Genomic DNA, 22,741 nt, shown 5'->3' on the forward strand with positions numbered 1-22,741 from the left:
CTTTAGCCTGAAGTGCTGTCAGCAGGCTGGGCATTGGGAAGCGGATAAAAGCGTTTTGCCTAACACAGTACATTATTTCAAGACGGCGCCGGGTTAACTGGTCTCATGACGGCCGAGAAGAACAGCGACCGACCATTTTGCCGCAGCAACGGCAGAATTTGAGGAAATGCCTGAAATTGCATCTAGTCGGAAAGAAGGCCCTACACGGATTGTTGCGTATAGAATAAACACACAATTCCAGATCGATGCCCAGTGCTAAATATCAAAGACATCAACAATGCGCTAGCAGGAGCCACAATATTCAGAAAATCGACTGCAAAAAAAGTGCGCAGTCAAATACCAGTGGCAAAAGAAGACAAACCAAAGACTGATGCGATAACTTCATTCAGGTTGTTCGTGTTTTTAGGAATGCCATTTGAGTTGAAGAACGCTGAGGAAATATGGCAGCTTGCAGAGGGCTGCATTTCTGGATGCCATCCTGTTATTTCGCAGGACTGACTCAGCTCACGAGGATAACCTTAAGGCAGTATTTCACCAGATGTATAAGTACGGCATAGTGGTCAACGAAGTGAAGTTCGTGTAGCAGAAACAAGTGAATGTCCGCGGTTATGCAGTTTCGGCGGCCGGCCATCGCCCTTGATGGCTCAAATGGCTCTGAGCACTATGGGACTTAACATCTGAGGTCATCAGTCCCCTAGAACTTAGAACTACTTACAGCTAACCAACCTAAGGACATCACACACATCCATGCCCGAGGTCTGGTACCGCGCGCCGCGGAATTTGAATCCGCGCCAGACGTCCTGGACGTCGAAGACCCATAGAGGTCTCTGCACCGTAAGTTGTGTCGGCGCGCGCCTCCTGGCCCGCTTTTAGTGTGGGGGCGCCACAGTGGACCACGTGGTCCTATCGGCCAATAGCGGCGCCCCCGATAGAGTGCTTAAGCGCCGGCCACTCGCTCAGCCAGTCCCCCTGCCACGTCTTCACTGTTGTGTCCCCCACACCCTCCATCTCTACACCCTACATCTCCTTTCCCAAGGTGGCTTCCATCAACTCCCCCTCCCAGATGATGCCCTCACTCCCTCCATTTATCCCTCCTATCAACTCTGATCCTCACTCCCCCTCCTTTCCTCTGTCCTTTTCGCGGGCTCCCTCTCCCCCCCATTCCATCCTCTTTCCTCCCCACTTCCCCTCTCTTTGCCCCCTTCTCTCCCCCAAGTCCTTTTACATTTCCCTCCTCTGCCTCCTCTCATTCCCTCTCGCGTCTGCCCTTCTCCCCCTTTATTAGTCCTCTCCCTCCTTGGTCCCCCCCTTTTTCGTTTTTCCTTCCTCCCTCCTTGTTCTTCCCCCTCCTCCAGGTCCCCCCCGCCCCCCCCCCCCCCCATCTGCCTTTGGCTCAGGAGTGTCATCCTTGTGCCGCCACTTTCGTGCAGTGTTCTACAGTGAGTATTTTACAGTGAGTGTTCCGTGTTGTGTTTTTTGGGAAGTGTTGCGAACGGCCATCATACTGTCGCTGGGTGTGCCTTTTATCTCTTGCGAACAGAAAGCAGACCGTCGCCGTGTTTTTTTAATTGTGTGTGTACTATGTTACTTGTCTGATTCCTGTGTCTTTTATTAACGTTGCCAACCCCTTTTGCTTTCTGTTTTAACTTTCCGCATTTTTCCGCCATTTTACACTTGACTTCACCATTTTATCGCCTGTTTTTCTTGTTTCTTTTCTTCTTCCGTTTTTTAAAATGAAAGTCTGTAGGCTGTAGAGCAGCGTGATAAGCTGCTGCCAGCCCGCCGCCTTCGGGGGGAATTGAAAATCAATAAAGGAAAAAAAAAAAGCTCAGTCAGTCTAATCTCGCTTACGTCGGTTTACACCTCGCTTTGCGCTAGACTGCTTACTTCCTGGTTCGTGTACGAGTTTGTTTCCTCGTGAGTCTGCTGTTCGGTCTTGTTGTTGTTCGTTCTGTCCTACGTCGGTCGTGTCCGTCCTCTCCCGTTGTGTTGTTGTTTGCGGGCCTCTCCGCGGGTCCCGCCGAGCCTTCCCTCATTGCTACCCCGCGACCGTCCTGGTCGCAGTTACAATACGAGGCAGGATTCAAACCCGCGACCGTAGCGGTCGCGCGGTTCCAGACTCAAGCGCATAGAACAGCTCGGCCACAACGGCTGGCTTCGCCCTTGAAAGACAATGTCGGAGTCATGAGGAACATACCCCGCCCGACAGACTTTATTCAATGAAAAAGATTCCTGGGATTTGTAAACTTCTACCGTCCGCGTCTACTAGGAGCTGCTGAGGTACAAGTGCCATTGACGGAGGCGCTAAAAGGTAATGACGGCACAGGCCAATGGCCCCTACAGTGGACAAAGAGTTTTCAACCAGGAAAAAGCCAACTTGAAGAAATCAATTCTTTTAGCCCATCCTGTGCATGATGTACACTTAGCAGTACTGTTAGGCACAAGGTAGCAGGCAAAAGGAGCTGCTCTCCGTCAGTATGTGGAAGCTTATTGGCAACTTTTAAGTTCTTTTTTGTTGTAAGCTCGCAGCACCCCAAGTCAAATACTAGCTGTGTATGAAGAAGTGCGGCACCTTTGCCCATACGTAGACGCCAGAACGTTCATATTGTATATGGACAAGAGGCTATAAATTTCGCCTTCAGCAAACACAAGGACGACTGGTCCCCAAGGCAATACCTACATGTTGAGTTTATTGCACAGTGTACTACAAATATTAGACACATCAAAGGGGCCGAAAATGTAGTGGATGACTTTTTTTTTTTTCATGAGTCGGAGCCACCTCGTACACAATGGATTATGCACACCTGGCTGTGGCACATTCTCCCGATGCTCAGCTAAACAAATATTTACAAAGCGAATTCATGGGTTTGCATTTTAAGCATATACAAACAGTGGGGGCAAATATCTGGTGTGATACGTCAAAAGACAAACCCAGACCTTTCGTACACGAAGGACTATACAAAGCATTTTTCAATGGAATTCACAATTTAGCTCACTCTAGCGGAAACACAAGCATTTCGTTTATGACAGAATGATTCGTATGGACGGATTGTCATAGATGGGCAAAAACATGTGTGACATTCCCACAGCGAAAGGTGGGCACAGACGTCATAAGCAACAAATATAAATGGGATGAGAAGTTCCGCCCTATGCAAGACACCTTTTTTTGTTTCGTTTCGCCCATACATGTTTCAGCACTATTGTGCTATCGTCAGTGGGCTCAATTTTTTATTTTTAACTTACCTGATGTTATTGTCCATTTATTTTGGTAGCTATTCTGCTACACAATATACAACTTGTCATACTTTTGAAGTTGTGGTGCGTTCTCCTGTGTTGTTTGCGAAGTAAATAGGCTTACTTCTTAATCTATGGTCGCTTGGCAATGCTCTTTTTTTGTTTACTTAAAACATAGGCGGAGTTTCCGCTGCCATTACATGTTGTTGTTTCTTAGCAAGCACGGATACAACAAGAAGAACTGCACCACAAGATTATTAACAAATATAAAATGAATCAATTTCCTAAGCAACAAAAGAGCAGTCTCCCAACTTCATTCTAGTTGGTTTAGAAGCAGCTAGATCGGCGAATATACAGCGATGATGCAATCGTAGTGAGGAACAGCTTGGTCACTTCCTAGGACACCAGAATAGTGTAGGAGGAAGTAGTTTTATCATTTTAAAGTTTATTGCTGTAGTGATTAGGGTAGGAAACTTGCAGGGTGGTTGTATGTCTGATGTTGGACAAATATATCCGGCGTTGGAATATTAAGAGCGTTGCATTCCACAAGACTAATACATCGGAAACGATAAAGCTTTAACAATATAGCAGTTTTAGGTCTAGAGCTGTGTAGCCAAGGGAGAGTTTGATTGTGCTCTACAGTCATTTCTGTCATGCTGGTATCTTCTTGGTCCTGACTCCAGACACTGGAATAATACTCCAGGATTGATACCACGGTTGATTTACGTGAAATGTTTCAAACTCCATTTGTCTGGAGCTCCATCATGTACAAACCACACATCTCTTCTTAACTGACTACAACAAACTCTCATGTCTACTATACACCAATAAGGGCTGCTCGCCTCGCCTCCTCGACATGAACACATCTGGAGAGATCTTGTGCACTTGGATTGGTGACATGGGTAAGGTTGGTGCCGAATGCTGAATGGCAGTTATGAACACAGCTCTGTTCTTTCACGAGATGTGGAATGTAGTGCGTATAGTGCCCTCTCATATCCAGTCAGTTAGGGATTAAATTGGCGACCATGCGTGGGGATTTCTCAATCTCCGGCTTTATCCTACAAATGCGAGAATACTCTGTGACTCCCGTCCACACAGGGAAAGATGACCAATCATAATCGTAAATTCTGCACTATTATCAATGTGCTAGAAATATGTAGATAACCCAACTGCATCGGCATAGGACAGTTCCTGATATACTTTGGTGTATATGACCCTATGATGGCAACGGCCTTGCCGCAGTGGATACACCGGTTCCCGTGAGATCACCGAAGTTAAGCGCTGTCGGGCGTGGTCGGCACTTGTATGGGTGACCATCCAGCCACCATGCGCTGTTGCCATTTTTCGGGGTGCACTCAGCCTCGTGATGCCAATTGAGGAGCTACTCGACCGAATAGTAGCGGCTCCGGTCAAAGAAAACCATCATAACGACTGGGAGAGCGGTGTGCTGACCACACGCCCCTCCTATCCGCATCCTCAACTGAGGATGATACGGCGGTCGGATGGTCCCGATGGGCCACTTGTGGCCTGAAGACGGAGTCCTCCATATGACCCAATGGACACACTTCACACTCATCTATCTACATTTCCAATCTAGTGTACGGTGCTTGCAAAGTAGTGGAGGGTGGGCTAGCAATGATACAGAAATTGGGAAGCGTTCTGCTGTGTCACTGTTTGGTGTTGAAATTGTGGAACGACTGGTAATATTGCTAAACTATATCATGCTGTCAACTGCAGTGCTTATTACAGTACATTGTCCCATATCAATGGTATTTTCCTATCCCATCTGTCGAGTGGTACACTTTTGATTATCACATAATGACTGACTGACACGACGTGTTTGAAATGGATAGGGCCTTGGCAGAACACTGGACATCTGCTGCTTGTCACTAAGCAGCATGTGATTAAATGTAGAGGTCATCCATCACCTTCAGTTGTTTGGAAGTGTTCCTCAAAGCTGCAGACATGTCCTATTTTCATGTGCTGTGATGCCCTCCAAATTTTTCTTCACCAATAAGATAACAATATCTCTTTTTATTTCTACTACACTACATGTGTTGTAAACGGCACCTTCCAGAGATAATCGACACTGGAACAGTAATCATGTAAATGACTGCAAAATGAGGAAACCATGCTCTTTGAAATGGTACACTGAGTCATCTGCTACCCTGTCAGTGTGGAAGATGAGAATAACTGCGTAGGAGATAGCTGTTTGGAAACACTCTACAATGCTGCAAACTCTTCCAGTTTCCATACGTTGCGATGTCTTCCACTTTTTGTTTTGTCAATGAGAAACATCGCCTCTGTATTTTATTTCTCGCAGCCTGTGTGTTGTGAGAGCAGGATAGTTTACAGCATCCAATGTTCAACTGTCTGCACATGATACAGGTCTCGAAGTCATGGTAGAAAAACAAAGTGTATGATGGTGTACAAAGCTGTAGTCATACAATGCTTGGATGTGCTACAGCTGAAAAACAATGTATTAAACTGCTTATGAAAGAACAATGCAAGAATCCACTCTTGTGATCGATAGTCTGTTGGATATGGTCTTCCCCCAGCACAGGCGACAAAACTTAGCACTCGTCTGAGCAAGTGACTTCAATCACTCGCCACCTGCTCCAGTGGAGTGATACATGGATATGTAATAAGCTCGATATAAACACACAGATGGTATTTGTTTTTTAATATATCGGAAGACAGAGACATGATAAAATCTTATAGGAGGTTCTATTACAAGAAGTGGTATGGCTGGTTAAAGTTTGGATGCAGATGATTCTCTCGAAACTACACCGAGTTTGCTTATAAAACTAATAGAAAGCGGCTGCATCTGTTCTCATGGGAACATGACTGTTTTTCTTATTATCATTACAATTGCATGTTAAAAAATAGGTGTTAGCAAAAGTCCTGTGTTTCTTCATACTTCTTAACCTCTAATAATAAAGTAGACACCACTTGAATTATAGCTCATTGTGAAACCTAGATATGATAGTTTTCTTCCCGAAATGTGGGTAGACTCTGTGAAACAGGCTGTTTTGTGATAACGAACTTGCTTATGAAACTAGAACACAAGAATCTGCTGCCGTTGCGAATAGTTGTCTGCTGGATGACAGAAACTTTACATGCAGGTCGGTAGGAGGAAGTTAAGGATCAAAAATATCAAATGTAAGCACACAGATGATATTTGTGTTCGATGTATAAGAGGAATCTCATAGGGTTCTTTACTAGGTGATGTTAGGAGTGTCTATTACAAGACATGCTCTCACGATTTGTTTCGCAAACGCGAGTGCAATATACCATCACATGGGTAAAAGGGGATCTGCCACAGTGTACAAAACAACAACATCCTCTTGAATTATTGTTTGTTGTTGTCAAATATAAAATGGTTGTGTTTGTCTGACACGTGAGCAAATGGCGTGAAAGGATGTATTCTGTAATGTTATTTCACATGTCTAAAATGTTTATAATACACACATGCATGACAATTTATTTACACACACTGATTTGAATGTGAGGGACATCCTCAAGCCATGTAATTTGTTCATAAATTTGAAAGAAATTACTTAACATACATATTTTTCCTTTGGTGTTTAAATTCTCGCTTTTTATTAACTCCAATGACGGTTTCAAAACAATGAGAACATTCTGCAGCGATTGGTAGTTTTTGTAGCAAAATAGTGTAAGTTTTTTTCATTTTATGCAAGGTGAACATATATAGGGCTGTGATATAAGTTAATGTAATTGGAGGAAATGCTGTAGTTTTTTCACAGAACCAGGACCTTTATTATCTTCAAGATTGTGTTTTCTGTTTTTAATAGATGCTTGCTTATGGGAGGTGTGTGTTCTTCATCACATTGGGGATGACACAAGGGGCGGTTTGGCGTGGCTACATTTTAGACAAACAAGTTGCCCTTGGAGTGACTGCCAATTATCTCGCTTTGTTGTGTTGTAGCCCACCGGCGTTTCAGCCTAATGTGTACGCCACCATCGTCAGTGCAGAGTGGCCACTCGGACCACGCAGCCATGTGCTCACTGGGGACGCACTGGACTGAAAAATTTGCCCCCAGATGCAGCGGGAAGCTGTGGCGAGGATAGGCAGTGTGCAGAAGCAGTAGGAGCGGGTCATTTGAGAAGGCCTGTATTCTGTCTACAGTGTGGAGAGAGAGGGAGAGGGAGCGGTGAGGGGGTTAAGAGTGGCTCTAAATTGACTAATTCGTGACCGCATATTGAGGAGAACACACGTTCAACTGCCGCCACTGTCTCCTGGTGCAATCTTTTGGGACGCCGATTTTCCCCAGTCCTCAGTACATGTGTTGCGTTATGACCCGTTGATTACAAGTGCTGGGTTTTTTTCACAAGTTTAATGTATAATTAGAACAGTGAAGCATTTTCCATAAGTTCTGGTAGCACATATTGGCTTTCCTGAATTTCGATTACCTGAGCTACAGTGTGATTGTCAAAGAATTCAAGGGAAGGCGTCTGTGGCGAACTTTGACGTCAAACAGCGATAGAAACAGTCCTCAGCTGTATGCTTACAGGTAACACACTTGTTAAACTCCTCTTTGTCCAACATTAACCTCTCATCAGTTCAACACAAAATCCACCAAAATATATAGTATCTTTCTCTCCAGCCCTTTTCCCCGCCAGCTTGTAGGTGGAGGATAGAGTTTGAGTGTGTCGGCCACTAATTTCGACTGGTATTATGAAAGTTTTTCCCAACAGGATAACACCAGTTGTATGACATTATGAATTTTTGAGCTGTATTGCGATTTCAGGTGCTCCTTGCGTAATGAAATGCATATAGTTGTGTAATAGGACCAATCTTCATGATTAATTATGTAATTAGGATTGATCTTAACTTCAGTTTCCCAACCAAAAGCAATCAAGTTCACTAAACTAACCTTCCTCTCCTCCATCTGGATAGTTTCCATGTGTTGGGGGTACACTTGGGCTTTCCGTCCAGAAGGACCGGGGTTTGGGCCCTGGAAAGGGCATCCGCCATTTTTCATTTCCTGCCAATTCCCAGGTGGGATGGGACGTCAGCACGGCACTGGGACAATGAAATTCCCACCAAAACTCATAATTCTAGCCAATATTCAAAATTCCCGCCAAAATTCAAAATTCCTGCCAATAGAATAGGTGTGGGAGAGAGAGGTGTCAGATGGGGATGGAAATGGGGTGGGGACCCATGTGCTGGCAAGGGAAAGCTCATGATATCTTCCAGTGCAGGGGTGATGGAGAGGGGTAATTTGATTAACTGTTTTAATTTGGGTTGGTGCTGCCCTTATCCCACTACTCATGTCGTGATTTTGGCATTGTGTGTCTGAGAACAGAAAAGCCATTTGCAGAGTTTAAAACTTTCAAAATAACTACATTTAACAGGAATTTGTTCACAAAAATTGTAAACTTAAAGTCATGTATGCAAATTCCTGTGGAATATCTGTAGGAGTGCACAGTGTTTGTGAGTTTGTGTGATGAAACACTGACGTTTTGTGACGTTGCAGATCCTATTCTGTTACTGATTAACAGAAGCAAACAGAGAAGTCACCATGCTGATCTCTTTACGAATCTAAAATGTCGTACTTTGTGCTTTTTGTAGTTTTAGTTGTGTATTACGATAATATGCAGTTTAGGTCATTGTCTAGGATGTTATGGACGTTATGAGTGGCTGTGTATTTGTGTCTGAGATGTAGAAACAACATTTTTTCATTTAATTTGAGGGCCTCCTGTAACTTGCACCAAACAGGTACAATGATTGAACCTCAGGTGTGTTAAGTACCGTAACCAGTAATTTACATTTGTAGTGTCAATAAACTGAGCGACGGGTATTCTGTACTGATGTAGGACAAATCTTCAGGTACTGTGGTAAACAATACAGACAGTTTTTGCTTTCTTTAAAGCGTTTGTTTCTTTTGATACAAAGACCCAACCTTTGTCTGCGTGCCAGCGGTCAGACTTACGGTACAGTACAGAGGTGCAACTAGATATTGATTCGGTCTTTGATTTTTTTATGGCATTAAAACATAGGAATGTGACTAAGAGAGAGAAAAATGTGTGTGTGTGTTTTGTGCTGACGGAGGTGCATGGGTTTTGTGAACGTTGACGGAAGATTGTAGTGTAACGACGTAAGTTTTGTATAAATGATTTTCTTTTGACATGACCATGTGCAGACTTCGTCACCTACGTCATTTACAAAACACTTCAAAATTATTTAAATTATTTTTAAAGTTGTCTCTGAATGGTTCTTGAACGAAACTATAATTAAAACATCATCATTTGAGTCGTATACGCAGAATTACGTCACTCACTCCAATTGGTTTGCGCAAACTTTTTTCAATTTAGATGTCGTTTGTTTCTTCTCAGAAATTATATTAATGCAAGTTATCTGCTTTAATAAATATTAAAACCACATTGAATAAACTTTTAAGACTCAAACTCGCGATGAACGTTATCAAAAATTAATAATCTTGTCAAATAAATCAGTAATACTTCTTCCTTAATATAATTCTTCATAAATAAATTCTCGGGACACGTATTTAATCTTTTGTAGTATACACTAGTTTATTATCTTCATATATACTAAATATAGACGTGAACATGAGCCTTGACAAGATAGGACTGAACATTTACAACATGATTAAACTTTCTATGACGTCATTGTTGTAGAAACATTACAAATTCTTATTTTTTCAGTTTTTAGAAGCACGACGCAACAACTCGGTTTCAGAAACTTCTGTTGCTCTTTGGCTGTCGACCCGCGCCGTATAGTGGCCAGCAATTTTCTCTCTGGTCCCGGCAGTGAAGATGCTGTCTCCGTTCGTTGCGCCGCCCTCTCCGTACACGAAACATAAAAATAAATACAAAACTTTAGATAATTCACAACCATTACAAATATTACAAAATACATAAACAAAACGGTAAATTAAACTTATATTCACCTGCAAACTGGGCTGACACTGGTGGATGGGTGACGCTTCAATTTCGCGTCCCACTACAAGATCCCTCTGTCCGCTGCCGCCCTAGTCGCTGCAGCCCTGCCCCTGTGTGTAAGCAACGCGGTGGTATGCCCCCATAGGGACGGAACGGCACTAACTAATAAGGAAACATCACCAACCCCACCTCGTACTTCAAAGAGAAAAAAGCTCTGGTGCCAGATACAACCACGGCAACGAATACCGGCCGAATATTTCTGCCACTGTACTGGTCGCACGCAGTTATGACCTTTCGAAAGTGAAGCTTTTAGACATGCGCCCGTATCGCTCGTTCCACCCCACTGCACCCGCGTAATGCTCGAGCGTGAAGTGCTGTACAGTGGTGTGGTTGATGGGCGAGCCCACTAGCGATATTGCGGAACCTCCAGGAACAGCGCGGAATGACGGCCAAGTTGCAACGTTTAAACATCGGAGAGCGACAGCTTCTGAAAGACTTGACCGGTAAGCGTAATTACGTGTGGCTACTCGACTATCCTTTATAAAAGGTAAACGAAAAATTATGAGACTTCTTTTGTGTTATTATTTATACCTTTCAGTTTCATTCTAGAAATAATACACAATTTGACGAAGGAAGATGTGCTACATACAGAACAAAGTAGCGGGCTGACGTCCGCTGCTTATTTGCTAGAGGAGGACGATAACGTTGATGAAGCTGCCGGTTTACCACAGTCACATTCGTGGAACAGCGCCGTTGGTATAGCGGGACAGAGCTGAGAAAAAGAAGAAGTAAATGATGATGAACCATGATTACAAGATCTAATATCGCCTCATATGGCTTTGCCCCTGAGGGTAACAGAACAGTGTATGAAACGAGCTGTCGCTTTTCAGGAAACAGGAAAGAAGGCGAATCTGACTCCTTTCTACATCTTCATCTACATCTACATCTACATCCATACTCCGCAAGCCACCTGACGGTGTGTGGTGGAGGGTACCTTGAATACCTCTATCGGTTCTTCCTTCTATTCCAGTCTCGTATTGTTCTTGGAAAGAAGGATTCTCGGTATGCCTCTGTGTGGGCTCTAATCTCTCTGATTTTATCCTCATGCTCTCTTAGCGAGATATACGTAGGAGGGAGCAATATACTGCTTGACTCCTCGGTGAAGGTATGTTCTCGAAACTTCAACGAAAGCCTGTACCGAGCTACTGAGCGTCTCTCCTGCAGAGTCTTCCACTGGAGTTTATCTATCATCTCCGTAACGCTTTCGCGATTACTAAATGTTCCTGTAACGAAGCGCGCTGCTCTCCGTTGGATCTTCTCTATCTCTTCTATCAACCCTATCTGGTACGGATCCCACACTGCTGAGCAGTATTCAAGCAGTGGGCGAACAAGCGTACTGTAACCTACTTCCTTTGTCTTCGGATTGCATTTCCTCAGGATTCTTCCAATGTATCTCAGTCTGGCATCTGCTTTACCGACGATCAACTTTATATGATAATTCCATTTTAAATCACTCCTAGATAATTTATGGAATTAACTGCTTCCAGTTGCTGACCTGCTATATTGTAGCTAAATTATAAGGGATCTTTCTTTCTATGTATTCGCAGTACATTACACTTGTCTACATTGAGATTCAATTGCCATTCCCTGCACCATGCGTCAATTCGCTGCAGATCCTCCTGCATTTCAGTACAATTTCCATTGTTACAACCTCTCGATATACCACAGCATCATCCGCAAAAAGCCTCAGTGAACTTCCGATGTCATCCACAAGCAACGGTCCTATGACACTCCCCTGCGGCACACCTGAAATCACTCTTACTTCGTATGACTTCCCTCCATTGAGAATGACATGCTGCGTTCTGTTATCTAGGGACTCTTCAATCCAATCACACAATTGGTCTGATAGTCCAAATGCTCTTACTTTGTTCATTAAACGACTGTGGGGAACTATATCGAACGCCTTGGGAAGTCAAGAAACACGGCATCTACCTGGGAACCCTTGTCTATGGCCCTCTGAGTCTCGTGGACGAATAGCGCGAGCAGGACTGGCAAGAGGATCTTTGCATTATTGAAACAAAAAAAGAGATCTGTACGTCTGGAGTAGGTACCTTGAAAACCAGGAATCGCATCAACAAAATGTTTTTCAGGTCAAGACTATTTCTAGATAAATTTCGCAATGCATTTAGGAAAAAGATGTGGATCCACGATGTTAACATATAGCAGCGGAACTTTCAGGCCACAGTGGAAGAGGCACTAGAAACGTTTAAAGCATCTGCTGGGTGGTTGTCGCTTTCAAGAACAAACATATTTCGCAAAGGATAATCCATGTTATTATAGCTAAAAATCTCGGTAATGAGGCAGCTATATTTACTACATATGAAGAGTTTCTGACTATCAACAGAGCTATTATGGGAACGGTCGGGAGACAGAAAGTGCGCAATATGGATCAGAGCGGTTTTAATCGAGAAACCACGTCCGGGCGATCTCCTGCCAAAAAAGGGACGAAAGGCGTCGACACAGTCGTGCAGTCCATCAGGAGCATGGCAGACCCGTGCAGAATAGTGGCGATGCCAACGCCATCTGCAGAAAGACACGTGACGTCACCTCTGTTTGTAGTCTTGAAGAGTCGACCGGGACGTTTGGGCCGCGAGTCAATCGAAGTTCATTTCATGCGGACAATCTTCTAGTGATCGCCTCACTCTGGAAAAGTCAAGTAGGAACCTTTACCCACGTGGCGACAGGAAATATTTTCTAAAATCGTACATGACAGCAGAACAAGCCACATTTCCAAGCCACACCGAAGTGGCCGGGCGGTTAAAGGCGCTGCAGTCTGGAACCGCAAGACCGCTACGGTCGCAGGTTTGAATCCTGCCTCGGGCATGGATGTTTGTGATGTCCTTAGGTTAGTTAGGTTTAACTGGTTCTAAGATCTAGGGGACTAATGACCTCAGCCGTCGAGTCCCATAGTGCTCAGAGCCATTTGAACCATTTTCCAAGCCACAAAAGCTTGCCAGTGCATGAAGAGAACGGAGAAGAAGATACTGCACTTTCTGTACTGACGATACTACTAAGTGGAACAAAATACCGTCAACCCGCGGTGTATCTGGATTTGGCATATTTACCGGTCTTGTCAGCAGGTTTACCAGCTCAGCGCCAGTTCTGGGCGTCGCTGTGAACTTCGACCGGCATAACGACATCCTTCACATGCAACCTTTTCTCCACAGGCACTTACATGCAGCAGTATTGCGGCCAGTCCTCCAACAGGCGTGGTATCGAAGCGGCTGCTTTGAAGATCCAGATAAATACTGTCTTGACGTTTGTGACGTGATTTGTTTATTGCGGCAAAGTGGGTAGTTTCTGAGATGTAGCTGGTGGCAGAGAAAACTTCTATGTTGCGATTCACAAATGCAGTGTAAATGAATAAAACAAGTGAGTGTGTCACTAAACAAGTTGCATAGCACTGTTTAGTTATTAACATGGGTGGCATGCTTTATTTTCTCTGGATTGTAAACTTGACTCTGTTAAAGTGAAATAAATCTGCGCCGGCCGTTGTGGCCGAGCGATTCTAAGCGCTTCAATCCGGAACCGCGCTGCTGCTACAATCGCAGGTTCGAATCCTGCCTCGGGCATGGATGTGTGTGATGTCTTTAGGCTAGTTAGATTTAAGTAGTTCTGAGTCTAGGGGACTGATGACCTCAGATGTTAAGTCCCATAGTGCTGAGAGCCATTTAAACCAAATACATCTGCAGGAGTTGCGTTGTTCTTCAATAGAGGCGCATTGGCTGTCACTGCCGGACTGTAGCTGGTACTCCGACGTGAAGAGGGTGCTGTGGGGCGGAGCGAGTGACAAACAAGCGGTGCCCGCACCTGGCTTTAAAAGCCGTACCCTCAGAAGGCCATTACTGTGAACTACCGGAATAAATGCCCAAATTTTCATGCGCACATTCGGTAAAGTGCAACGCTCGCCTATAAAACCGGAGAAAAACTAACTTGGTCATTGACTTGTGATTAGTGATTAATGAGTTCAGAAACAGATTTGGAAATCAACGCATCTGCAACGTCACTAGTCCTCCAGGAGGGCAGACGGCTCCCTTGTTCTGAATTTCTGAACTCGACGAAATATTTATAACATTCGCGCTTCTGGAGACGAAAATCTTCGGCCTTTTTCCGGCGGATGGCTCCCTTGTTGCCCAAAGCAGTATATCTCTGTAGACAGCCTCCTTATCTGCTGTTAACACACGAACCACAGAAAAGCTTGTGTCTCTTAAGGGGGCCCTGACATGCCCATTGTGTACTGCGTGATAATACTGTGTCACTATATTGCGCGGAAGTGCGGAACCAAGAACGACCTAATATTTCTGCGCAATATTTATACCCGGGACGCATTAGTTAGAATTACAGTTGCGCTCTGACAGAACTACGGTTCGATGGTTGTGGTATACCACATAAATGACGTAGTAGATGGTAGTATTGTTGGTAGTATTGTTAGCATTGGTAGGGAAGAAGACATAAATTAATGTATAACAAAGGAATTGGGAACGACGACTTCTCTTTGTTTTTGTTTTGCACATAATCAGAATCGCACGTCATTGAGTCCCATTGTGTATTTTATATCGTTATAGAAAATTAATTGCATTTCATAAATGTGAAAGATGTTTGTATAAATAACAGAAACATGTTTTATACAAGGTCGAGGAAGTACTGAAGCGATGTTTGATATATTTTTGTTTTGCATTTCTTTTATTTTACCGTTTTGTTGAGTAAATTGCGTTTCCTAGCTCTATATGATAAGTTTGTACTGCTTATTTTTATTTTTACATCAACGTTCCTCTGTTTCATGTTGAAAATCAACAATTTTCAAATAAAACCTAATCTAAACATCAACAATTTCAATTTTGCCCAAATATTGTTCACTTTTAAGTAATAGACATAAGGGTAGCTACGCAGGACAAAAATGTTTAGTAGGTTACCCGGCCCTTTACATATTCTCACTTAGTTTCTACACGGTTGACAGCTTCCTGTTTTTATAGGAATCTGGTAAGAGACTGATCGTATACGCAAAGAAAGCCATCGTCATGAGGTACTGCGTATGCAACATATCTAACGGACGAGTAACTTTAGCACGGCCTCAACCTCTAGAGACATGAAACCAAACTTTCAGAGAAAGAACTGGAAAATTGGTAATATTTCACTTCTCAGTATCACTAAAAGCCAATAATTAGTAAAAAAAATTATCATCCCATACATGACCTACATGTCATGTCATGATATAGCAGGTCTCTGTCGAGCAAAAATAAGCGTAGCCAATGTATCAAATATGATAAATATGGTCTCTATGAAGCTAAAACAGTAAAATGTATAAAATGCTTATTTATTTCTTTTGTAGGCTTTTTAAGGACTTTTGTATTTGGGAATGTTAATTAACAGAATTCAGAGCTCGTACATACTATTTATTTATTCTACCAAGGCTATTTATGAAACTAAAATATACAATATGTAAAAATGTCAAAGATACAATCATTTCATATACACTATTTATTTATTTATTCTACCAAGGCTATTTATGAAACTAAAAAATACAATATGTAAAAATGCCAAAGATACAATCATTTCAGAGACTAAATTTTGCAAAACAGTGTTCATTACATATTCTTATGTAATCATTTACATGATTACGTATATCTGAGGGTTACTGAACTTCGAATTTTTGCTTCCTCACTCTATAATGTTTCATACTGTCTGGAAAGTTTTGAAGCAATTCATTTTTGGAAGTGAAACACAGGAACTCATCACAAGTCTGGCATTTTGCGAACTTATGACTGGAGAAAACTTGGATTTTACATCTAGATCTACACTTTTGTCTCCCAGCGTAAATTTCTGGGAAATGCAATGCATTCGTAGATCTTCTGCGTGTTGGTGGGATGGCTTGTATTGGTTTACGCTTCTTTGCTTCATATCTTTCCCTTCCGTCTGAAATATTTGGATCGACGGGCTCCAATAACACGTCCAGAATTTCTGAATCCGTCAGACTTAAGAACCACGTAAACTTACAATACAAACACTATTCAATTCTTTAATACTCGATCTGTAGTCTATGAAACTATTCATTTTCTCATTTACAGCAAATAAGATATACCAGACAAACTGCATTTATTTTAAATGATTCACACATGTGTAAACATAACTGACCCGATAAAGTGCAAAATGTAGTCATACAGTCCGGTAGCGCTAAATTTCATACAGTAAATTTACACATGTCCTGAGACTTGTACACACTTCCACAAAGTTAGAGCGAGACGTGAGTTGGGTATTTAAACTTACTTGCTTATATTTATCATGATTATTCCTCGTAAGTAATTATTTCTGTTTCTTTAATTTTCTTTCACGTGGCATCTTTATTCGCGCCCAAACACTGTGCTTTTCGGTAAGTGCTGCCACCTTCTTATGACTGCGAGAAACCGTAATTAGAATTCTATCTTCGTTGCGAACATGTCAGTACCGAGACAATGTCGAACTCGTTCGAGTATGTATTACGATTGAATTGCTTGTACTGGAAAACACGAGTAGAGCTTAGGCAGAACGGATGAAATACGTTTGTAAGGCTCCCGGTAAACATTTCAATGGACCAGAGCCTCATTCTCAGCAGCATACAGTCTTAGTTACAACTTAAACAAATAAACTGTGTCATATATCCTGTACGTTTGTTTTCTGTGTATTTCTCTATTGCGTCAACTGTTGCAAACGATATAAAACAGTTATATTCTGATTACTGAATGAAGGCACACAGGATCTTATGTCTGTGGTGTGACAACTGTTACAAGACAAGAAAGACATGTACGCTCACTGATCTTATTTGCCAAGTCTGAAAACTGCTATAAGTAAAATAAACATTTCTGCTTGCAGTTTCCCCTGCCACTGCAGAAAACGGGATATCTGGCGTTTCCTAAACAGTCAGGAATACTTCGTATGCTACTTTTTTTTATCATTCATCCTCCAGTACACTTCCTGATATTTTGTCGTTTACTTTCTCCAGGCTTTTGCGGAAATTTGTTTGGAGCGAAATGAATTTGCCTCGGTCTCGCCAGGAACCGCCGTTTATTGCGCAATACTACCCCTGCTCGATACTATTCATTGCTCAATACATTAAGCGAGCGTCAACATTTTTAAAGCTCTGCAGACTTCTTCAACACATTGCGACAACCGACAGTAACGCTCTCAGACGGTGAATGTTACTGCGCAGTGCTGAGTGTTGCTCAATAAATTTCGAGCGTATGAGGGCCCCTTTAGATTTCTGGAGAAAGCCTGTGATGGACATGTTCATTATCGGTCGCATTTTTAGTGGCCTGACACACACGCACGCACACACACACACCCTGGAACTCGGTACGCGAGCAGGTGCCGTGTGTCGCCACGTGTGCGACGCGCCGTTCTTCTTCTCGCGCTCAGTATTTATTGCGCAGTAATGTTGCGTCAATAAATTGCGCGGAAGGTCGAGGACAAGAACGGCACAGTGTTGTTGTGCAATATTTATGACTGGGACACATGAGTTAGACTCCAGCTTTCATAGCGAACACGTCGGCATTCGACAATGTGTGACTCGCGTGTACTACGACTGCACTCACCGCGACCTGCAAAAACAACAGCGAGAGGAGGCGGCAGAACTGGCTCGGAAGGCGTTCTACGTGCAACCGTACTAAGATGCTAAGCAAACCTGCAACGGAACCCGACGACTATCGGAGATTTTTAAATACGAACTACGAATTAGCCGGCCGCGGTGGCCGAGCGGTTGTAGGCGCTTCAGTCCGGATGACCTCAGATGTTAAGTCCCGTAGTGCTCAGAGCCATTCGAACCATTTTGAACTAGGAATAGTTGAATTAACTGCCAAACCTCGTTACACCTTATAAATTCAGAAAAGATTCATATACTTGTCGGATTTCGCTTTCCAAAACGTTGGAAATGATCTATAAAACTGAAAAGAGTAGATAAATTACTGTAGAGAATCGGAAGGTAGTTCTGTTAGATACTCGTCTTTCTACAATAAATAATTCGAGTTTCTGAAAAGAACAAATAAGCAGTTGCAGTATCATTTCCCCGCACTTAAAACGCTTTTGTCGAATGTTTCCACAGGTAATTACCGAGTAAGAATTAAATGTGTGATCGAGCTGCTCCTCTGAATGCACTTCAACAGATGATTGCCTTGTCCGTCATTCGCAATGTTTTCGTATTCATACGGCGTCGCTAAATCAGATGTTTATACGTCCACAAATCACGTAGTCTCGGCAGGAACGTGCCGTATATTATACACCACCCTTACATGATACAGTGTGATGCACGATATACTGAGCGAGTATCAATACAGTATGTAGCATAAAGGACCATCCGATTTGGCATGTCTATATTTCTGAAACTAATAAACATATACAATGATTTTGTTTTTCGATGACCAGGAAACTCAAAAAAAATTTTTTCTTACATTTTCACAGGTGTACATTATACCAGCTTGAGATGAACGGCATATGTCGTGCGGCATTCGAATTGTTCCCACACTGCAGGGAGCATTTCTCGTGTTACAGCTTCCGCGGCTATTGTTATGCGATATCTCAGTTCATTCATTGTTATTGGTAATGGAAGCACATAAACAGAGTAGTTTATAAACCACCGCAAGGAATAAACACGTACAGTCAGGTCCGGTGACCTTGGAGGCCAGTAATATCAGGCTGAATCATTTCGTCCAGTGTGGCCGACCCATCATTCAGTAATCCTTTGATTTAAAAATTCTCACACTTCCCACTGCCACTGTGGCGGTGCCACATCCTGTTCGTAAATGAAATCGTTCGGATCAGTCTCCAACTGTGAGAAAAGAAAGTTCCCAACCATATCGAGATATGTGCTTCCTGTAACAGTATTCTCGGCCAAGAAAAGTGAAAAATGGACCATACAACGCCAAGCGGAGAGGCCACGCGGTTTCAGGCGCCGTGTCACGGACTGCGCGGCCCCTCCCGCCGGAGGTTCGAGTCCTCCCTCGGGCATGGGTGTGAGTGTTGTTCTTAGCATAGGTTAGTTTAAGTTAGTTCAACTAGTGTACAAGTCTAGGGACGGATGACCTACGCAGTTCGATGGCTTAGGAATTCACACACATTTGAACATTTAACCATACACCTTTTCCTGTGAAACTGCACAAAACACATTAAATTTTGGAGAGTCTCTCACATTATGACGGTTCACCCTCCCATTTAAATGGAATGTTGCCTCGTCACTAAACACTAAGCATGGAAGGAAAGAGCCATCCCCCGTCTAGCAAACAACGAAAATACAAAACTCCACACGTTGTTGTTTGTCACCTTCACGAAGAGCTTGCAGTAGCTGAATTTTGTGTGGTTTACTGTGTAAACGTCGACGCAACACCCACCACACGCACATCGGGGGCCATGTTGAGCTGTCGAGATGCATGGCCAACGGATTTCTGCGGACTTGGTGTGAAAGTGTGGCGGATGCCTTCGACGTCTGTGTCAGACACTCGGAGACGGCCCGGCGATTTCCTCTACACAAACGACCTGTTTCTCGGAATTGTTAATGCCATCGTCTAAAGCTCTGTGCTGTAGGATAATCCACACCGTACCTGGTACGGAAGTCATGGTGAACAGTTCTTCCGACCTGCACTGCGCTAAAACGTAGAACACAAAACACTTTCTGTTGTCCTGACACCAATTTTACTAGAACTGAAGTGGACGCATACTGTTGCTACTTAGAGAGAACCATGGAAAACTCGAGAATTTGCTCTTTCCAACAGTATGTTGTTCACGCACATGCTCAAATAACATAATAGTTATGATTTTTTTAAATTGGATGATTTTCTTTATATATCCCGTATTTCTGTGGCACTGCAGTCTCCTGCAGTGACAGCCGGTGTGGCCGAGAGGTTCTAGGCACTTCAGTCTGGAACCGCGCGACCGCTACGGTCGCAGGTTCGAATCCACCCTCGGGCATGGATGTGTGTGATGTCCTTAGGTTAGTTAGGTTTAAGTAGTTCTAAGTTCTAGGGGACTGATGACCTCAGAAGTCATTTGAACCATTCTCCTGCAGTACGGCACCCACACGGCCAATATTATTGCGCAGTACTCAATATAGCGCAGTAAAACCTAAACGTGTGAGGGTCTCTTTGTCTGTCACGCTTACAACGTTACTATGAATAAGTTTAATATGATATCGTGTACTCATTGTTGCAGACGATCTGTTGCAGCCGTAGTCCTGGTTTCGTACACATCTACTGTAAGATTTAACTATAAAGTTAAATGAATATTTAACCCAGTATAATGTCTTAACAGAGTGTCTATTACGATTTCAAAGAAAATCAAGACATCTTTACAAAACTCAAATACGTAGTACCATACTTACAATAATGAAATGAATCTTAGTTACCTGCTTTCTGTCCAAATAGTCACAAAGTGCTGACTGACTATGCCAATATGGCTACCCCTATATACACTCCTGGAAATGGAAAAAAGAACACATTGACACCGGTGTGTCAGACCCACCATACTTGCTCCGGACACTGCGAGAGGGCTGTACAAGCAATGATCACACGCACGGCACAGCGGACACACCAGGAACCGCGGTGTTGGCCGTCGAATGGCGCTAGCTGCGCAGCATTTGTGCACCGCCGCCGTCAGTGTCAGCCAGTTTGCCGTGGCATACGGAGCTCCATCGCAGTCTTTAACACTGGTAGCATGCCGCGACAGCGTGGACGTGAACCGTATGTGCAGTTGACGGACTTTGAGCGAGGGCGTATAGTGGGCATGCGGGAGGCCGGGTGGACGTACCGCCGAATTGCTCAACACGTGGGACGTGAGGTCTCCACAGTACATCGATGTTGTCGCCAGTGGTCGGCGGAAGGTGCACGTGCCCGTCGACCTGGGACCGGACCGCAGCGACGCACGGATGCACGCCAAGACCGTAGGATCCTACGCAGTGCCGTAGGGGACCGCACCGCCACTTCCCAGCAAATTAGGGACACTGTTGCTCCTGGGGTATCGGCGAGGACCATTCGCAACCGTCTCCATTAAGCTGGGCTACGGTCCCGCACACCGTTAGGCCGTCTTCCGCTCACGCCCCAACATCGTGCAGCCCGCCTCCAGTGGTGTCGCGACAGGCGTGAATGGAGGGACGAATGGAGACGTGTCGTCTTCAGCGATGAGAGTCGCTTCTGCCTTGGTGCCAATGATGGTCGTATGCGTGTTTGGCGCCGTGCAGGTGAGCGCCACAATCAGGACTGCATACGACCGAGGCACACAGGGCCAACACCCGGCATCATGGTGTGGGGAGCGATCTCCTACACTGGCCGTACACCACTGGTGATCGTCGAGGGGACACTGAATAGTGCACGGTACATCCAAACCGTCATCGAACCCATCGTTCTACCATTCCTAGACCGGCAAGGGAACTTGCTGTTCCAACAGGACAATGCACGTCCGCATGTATCCCGTGCCACCCAACGTGCTCTAGAAGGTGTAAGTCAACTACCCTGGCCAGCAAGATCTCCGGATCTGTCCCCCATTGAGCATGTTTGGGACTGGATGAGGCGTCGTCTCACGCGGTCTGCACGTCCAGCACGAACGCTGGTCCAACTGAGGCGCCAGGTGGAAATGGCATGGCAAGCCGTTCCACAGGACTACATCCAGCATCTCTACGATCGTCTCCATGGGAGAATAGCAGCCTGCATTGCTGCGAAAGGTGGATATACACTGTACTAGTGCCGACATTGTGCATGCTCTGTTGCCTGTGTCTATGTGCCTGTGGTTCTGTCAGTGTGATCATGTGATGTATCTGACCCCAGGAATGTGTCAATAAAGTTTCCCCTTCCTGGGACAATGAATTCACGGTGTTCTTATTTCAATTTCCAGGAGTGTAGATTCCACAAGCATATTATATTTCATATGTATACAAATGCATAAAATTATTTCGTTGACAATGGTTTTCTTGTATTTATATATTGCAAATGATACAGGTTATAAAAAAATGTTCCTACCAATTAACGGATTTCTACAAGTTAGCGAAATTATCATTTTGTAATTAGTTTTTTCGTACACTTTCCACAAGTACATATTTGCCTGCACCTCTACGTCAGAAATTACTGTTTATGGTTAAAATTTACGTGTTGAAATAGGTTTCAATTAGACTGTTACGTTTCACGCTCACGTCGCCGATTGATTTAAAACTGCAGCTATAAATAGGTGAACACTGCCTCGCTAGCGAGCGTCTGGCGGTGAGACAACGACTGAGGGTGCGGATGTGACGTTGCAGGGCGTGGTCCTGGCCGACCTGTCGGAGGAGGCGGGGGCGGCGGCAGTGGCGGACCTGGCGGCGGTGGTGGCGGCGGGAGCGGAGGCGAGCAGCGAGCGCGGCCGCGCCGTCTTCCAGCGCACCGACGTGACGAAGCCGCAGCACCTGCGAGGTAGCGACGCCGCCCTCCGCTCAGCTCCCCTACAGCTCACTCCCACCCCAAAACTTGTGGACAACACATTCTGACAGGAACGGAACGTTTTCCATCTTGAAGCACCCACCAGTGAGGTATTTATT

At 44.1% G+C, this 22,741-nt stretch overlaps 1 protein-coding gene and 1 pseudogene across 1 annotated transcript in view; both read left to right on the forward strand.

Moving 5' to 3' along the window:
• Positions 1 to 22,741, forward strand: part of LOC126195799 (15-hydroxyprostaglandin dehydrogenase [NAD(+)]-like) — a 198,411-nt gene that overhangs the window by 35,217 nt on the left and 140,453 nt on the right. The window contains exon 2 of the mRNA XM_049934435.1: positions 22,466 to 22,616. Within this exon, the coding sequence (XP_049790392.1) occupies positions 22,466 to 22,616 (151 nt within the window). The remainder of the gene's footprint in view (positions 1 to 22,465; positions 22,617 to 22,741) is intronic.
• Positions 4,458 to 4,574, forward strand: LOC126196835 (5S ribosomal RNA; annotated as a pseudogene).

Source organism: Schistocerca nitens, chromosome 7 (genome assembly GCF_023898315.1).
Source record: "Schistocerca nitens isolate TAMUIC-IGC-003100 chromosome 7, iqSchNite1.1, whole genome shotgun sequence".
Taxonomy (NCBI): Eukaryota; Metazoa; Arthropoda; class Insecta; order Orthoptera; family Acrididae; genus Schistocerca; species Schistocerca nitens.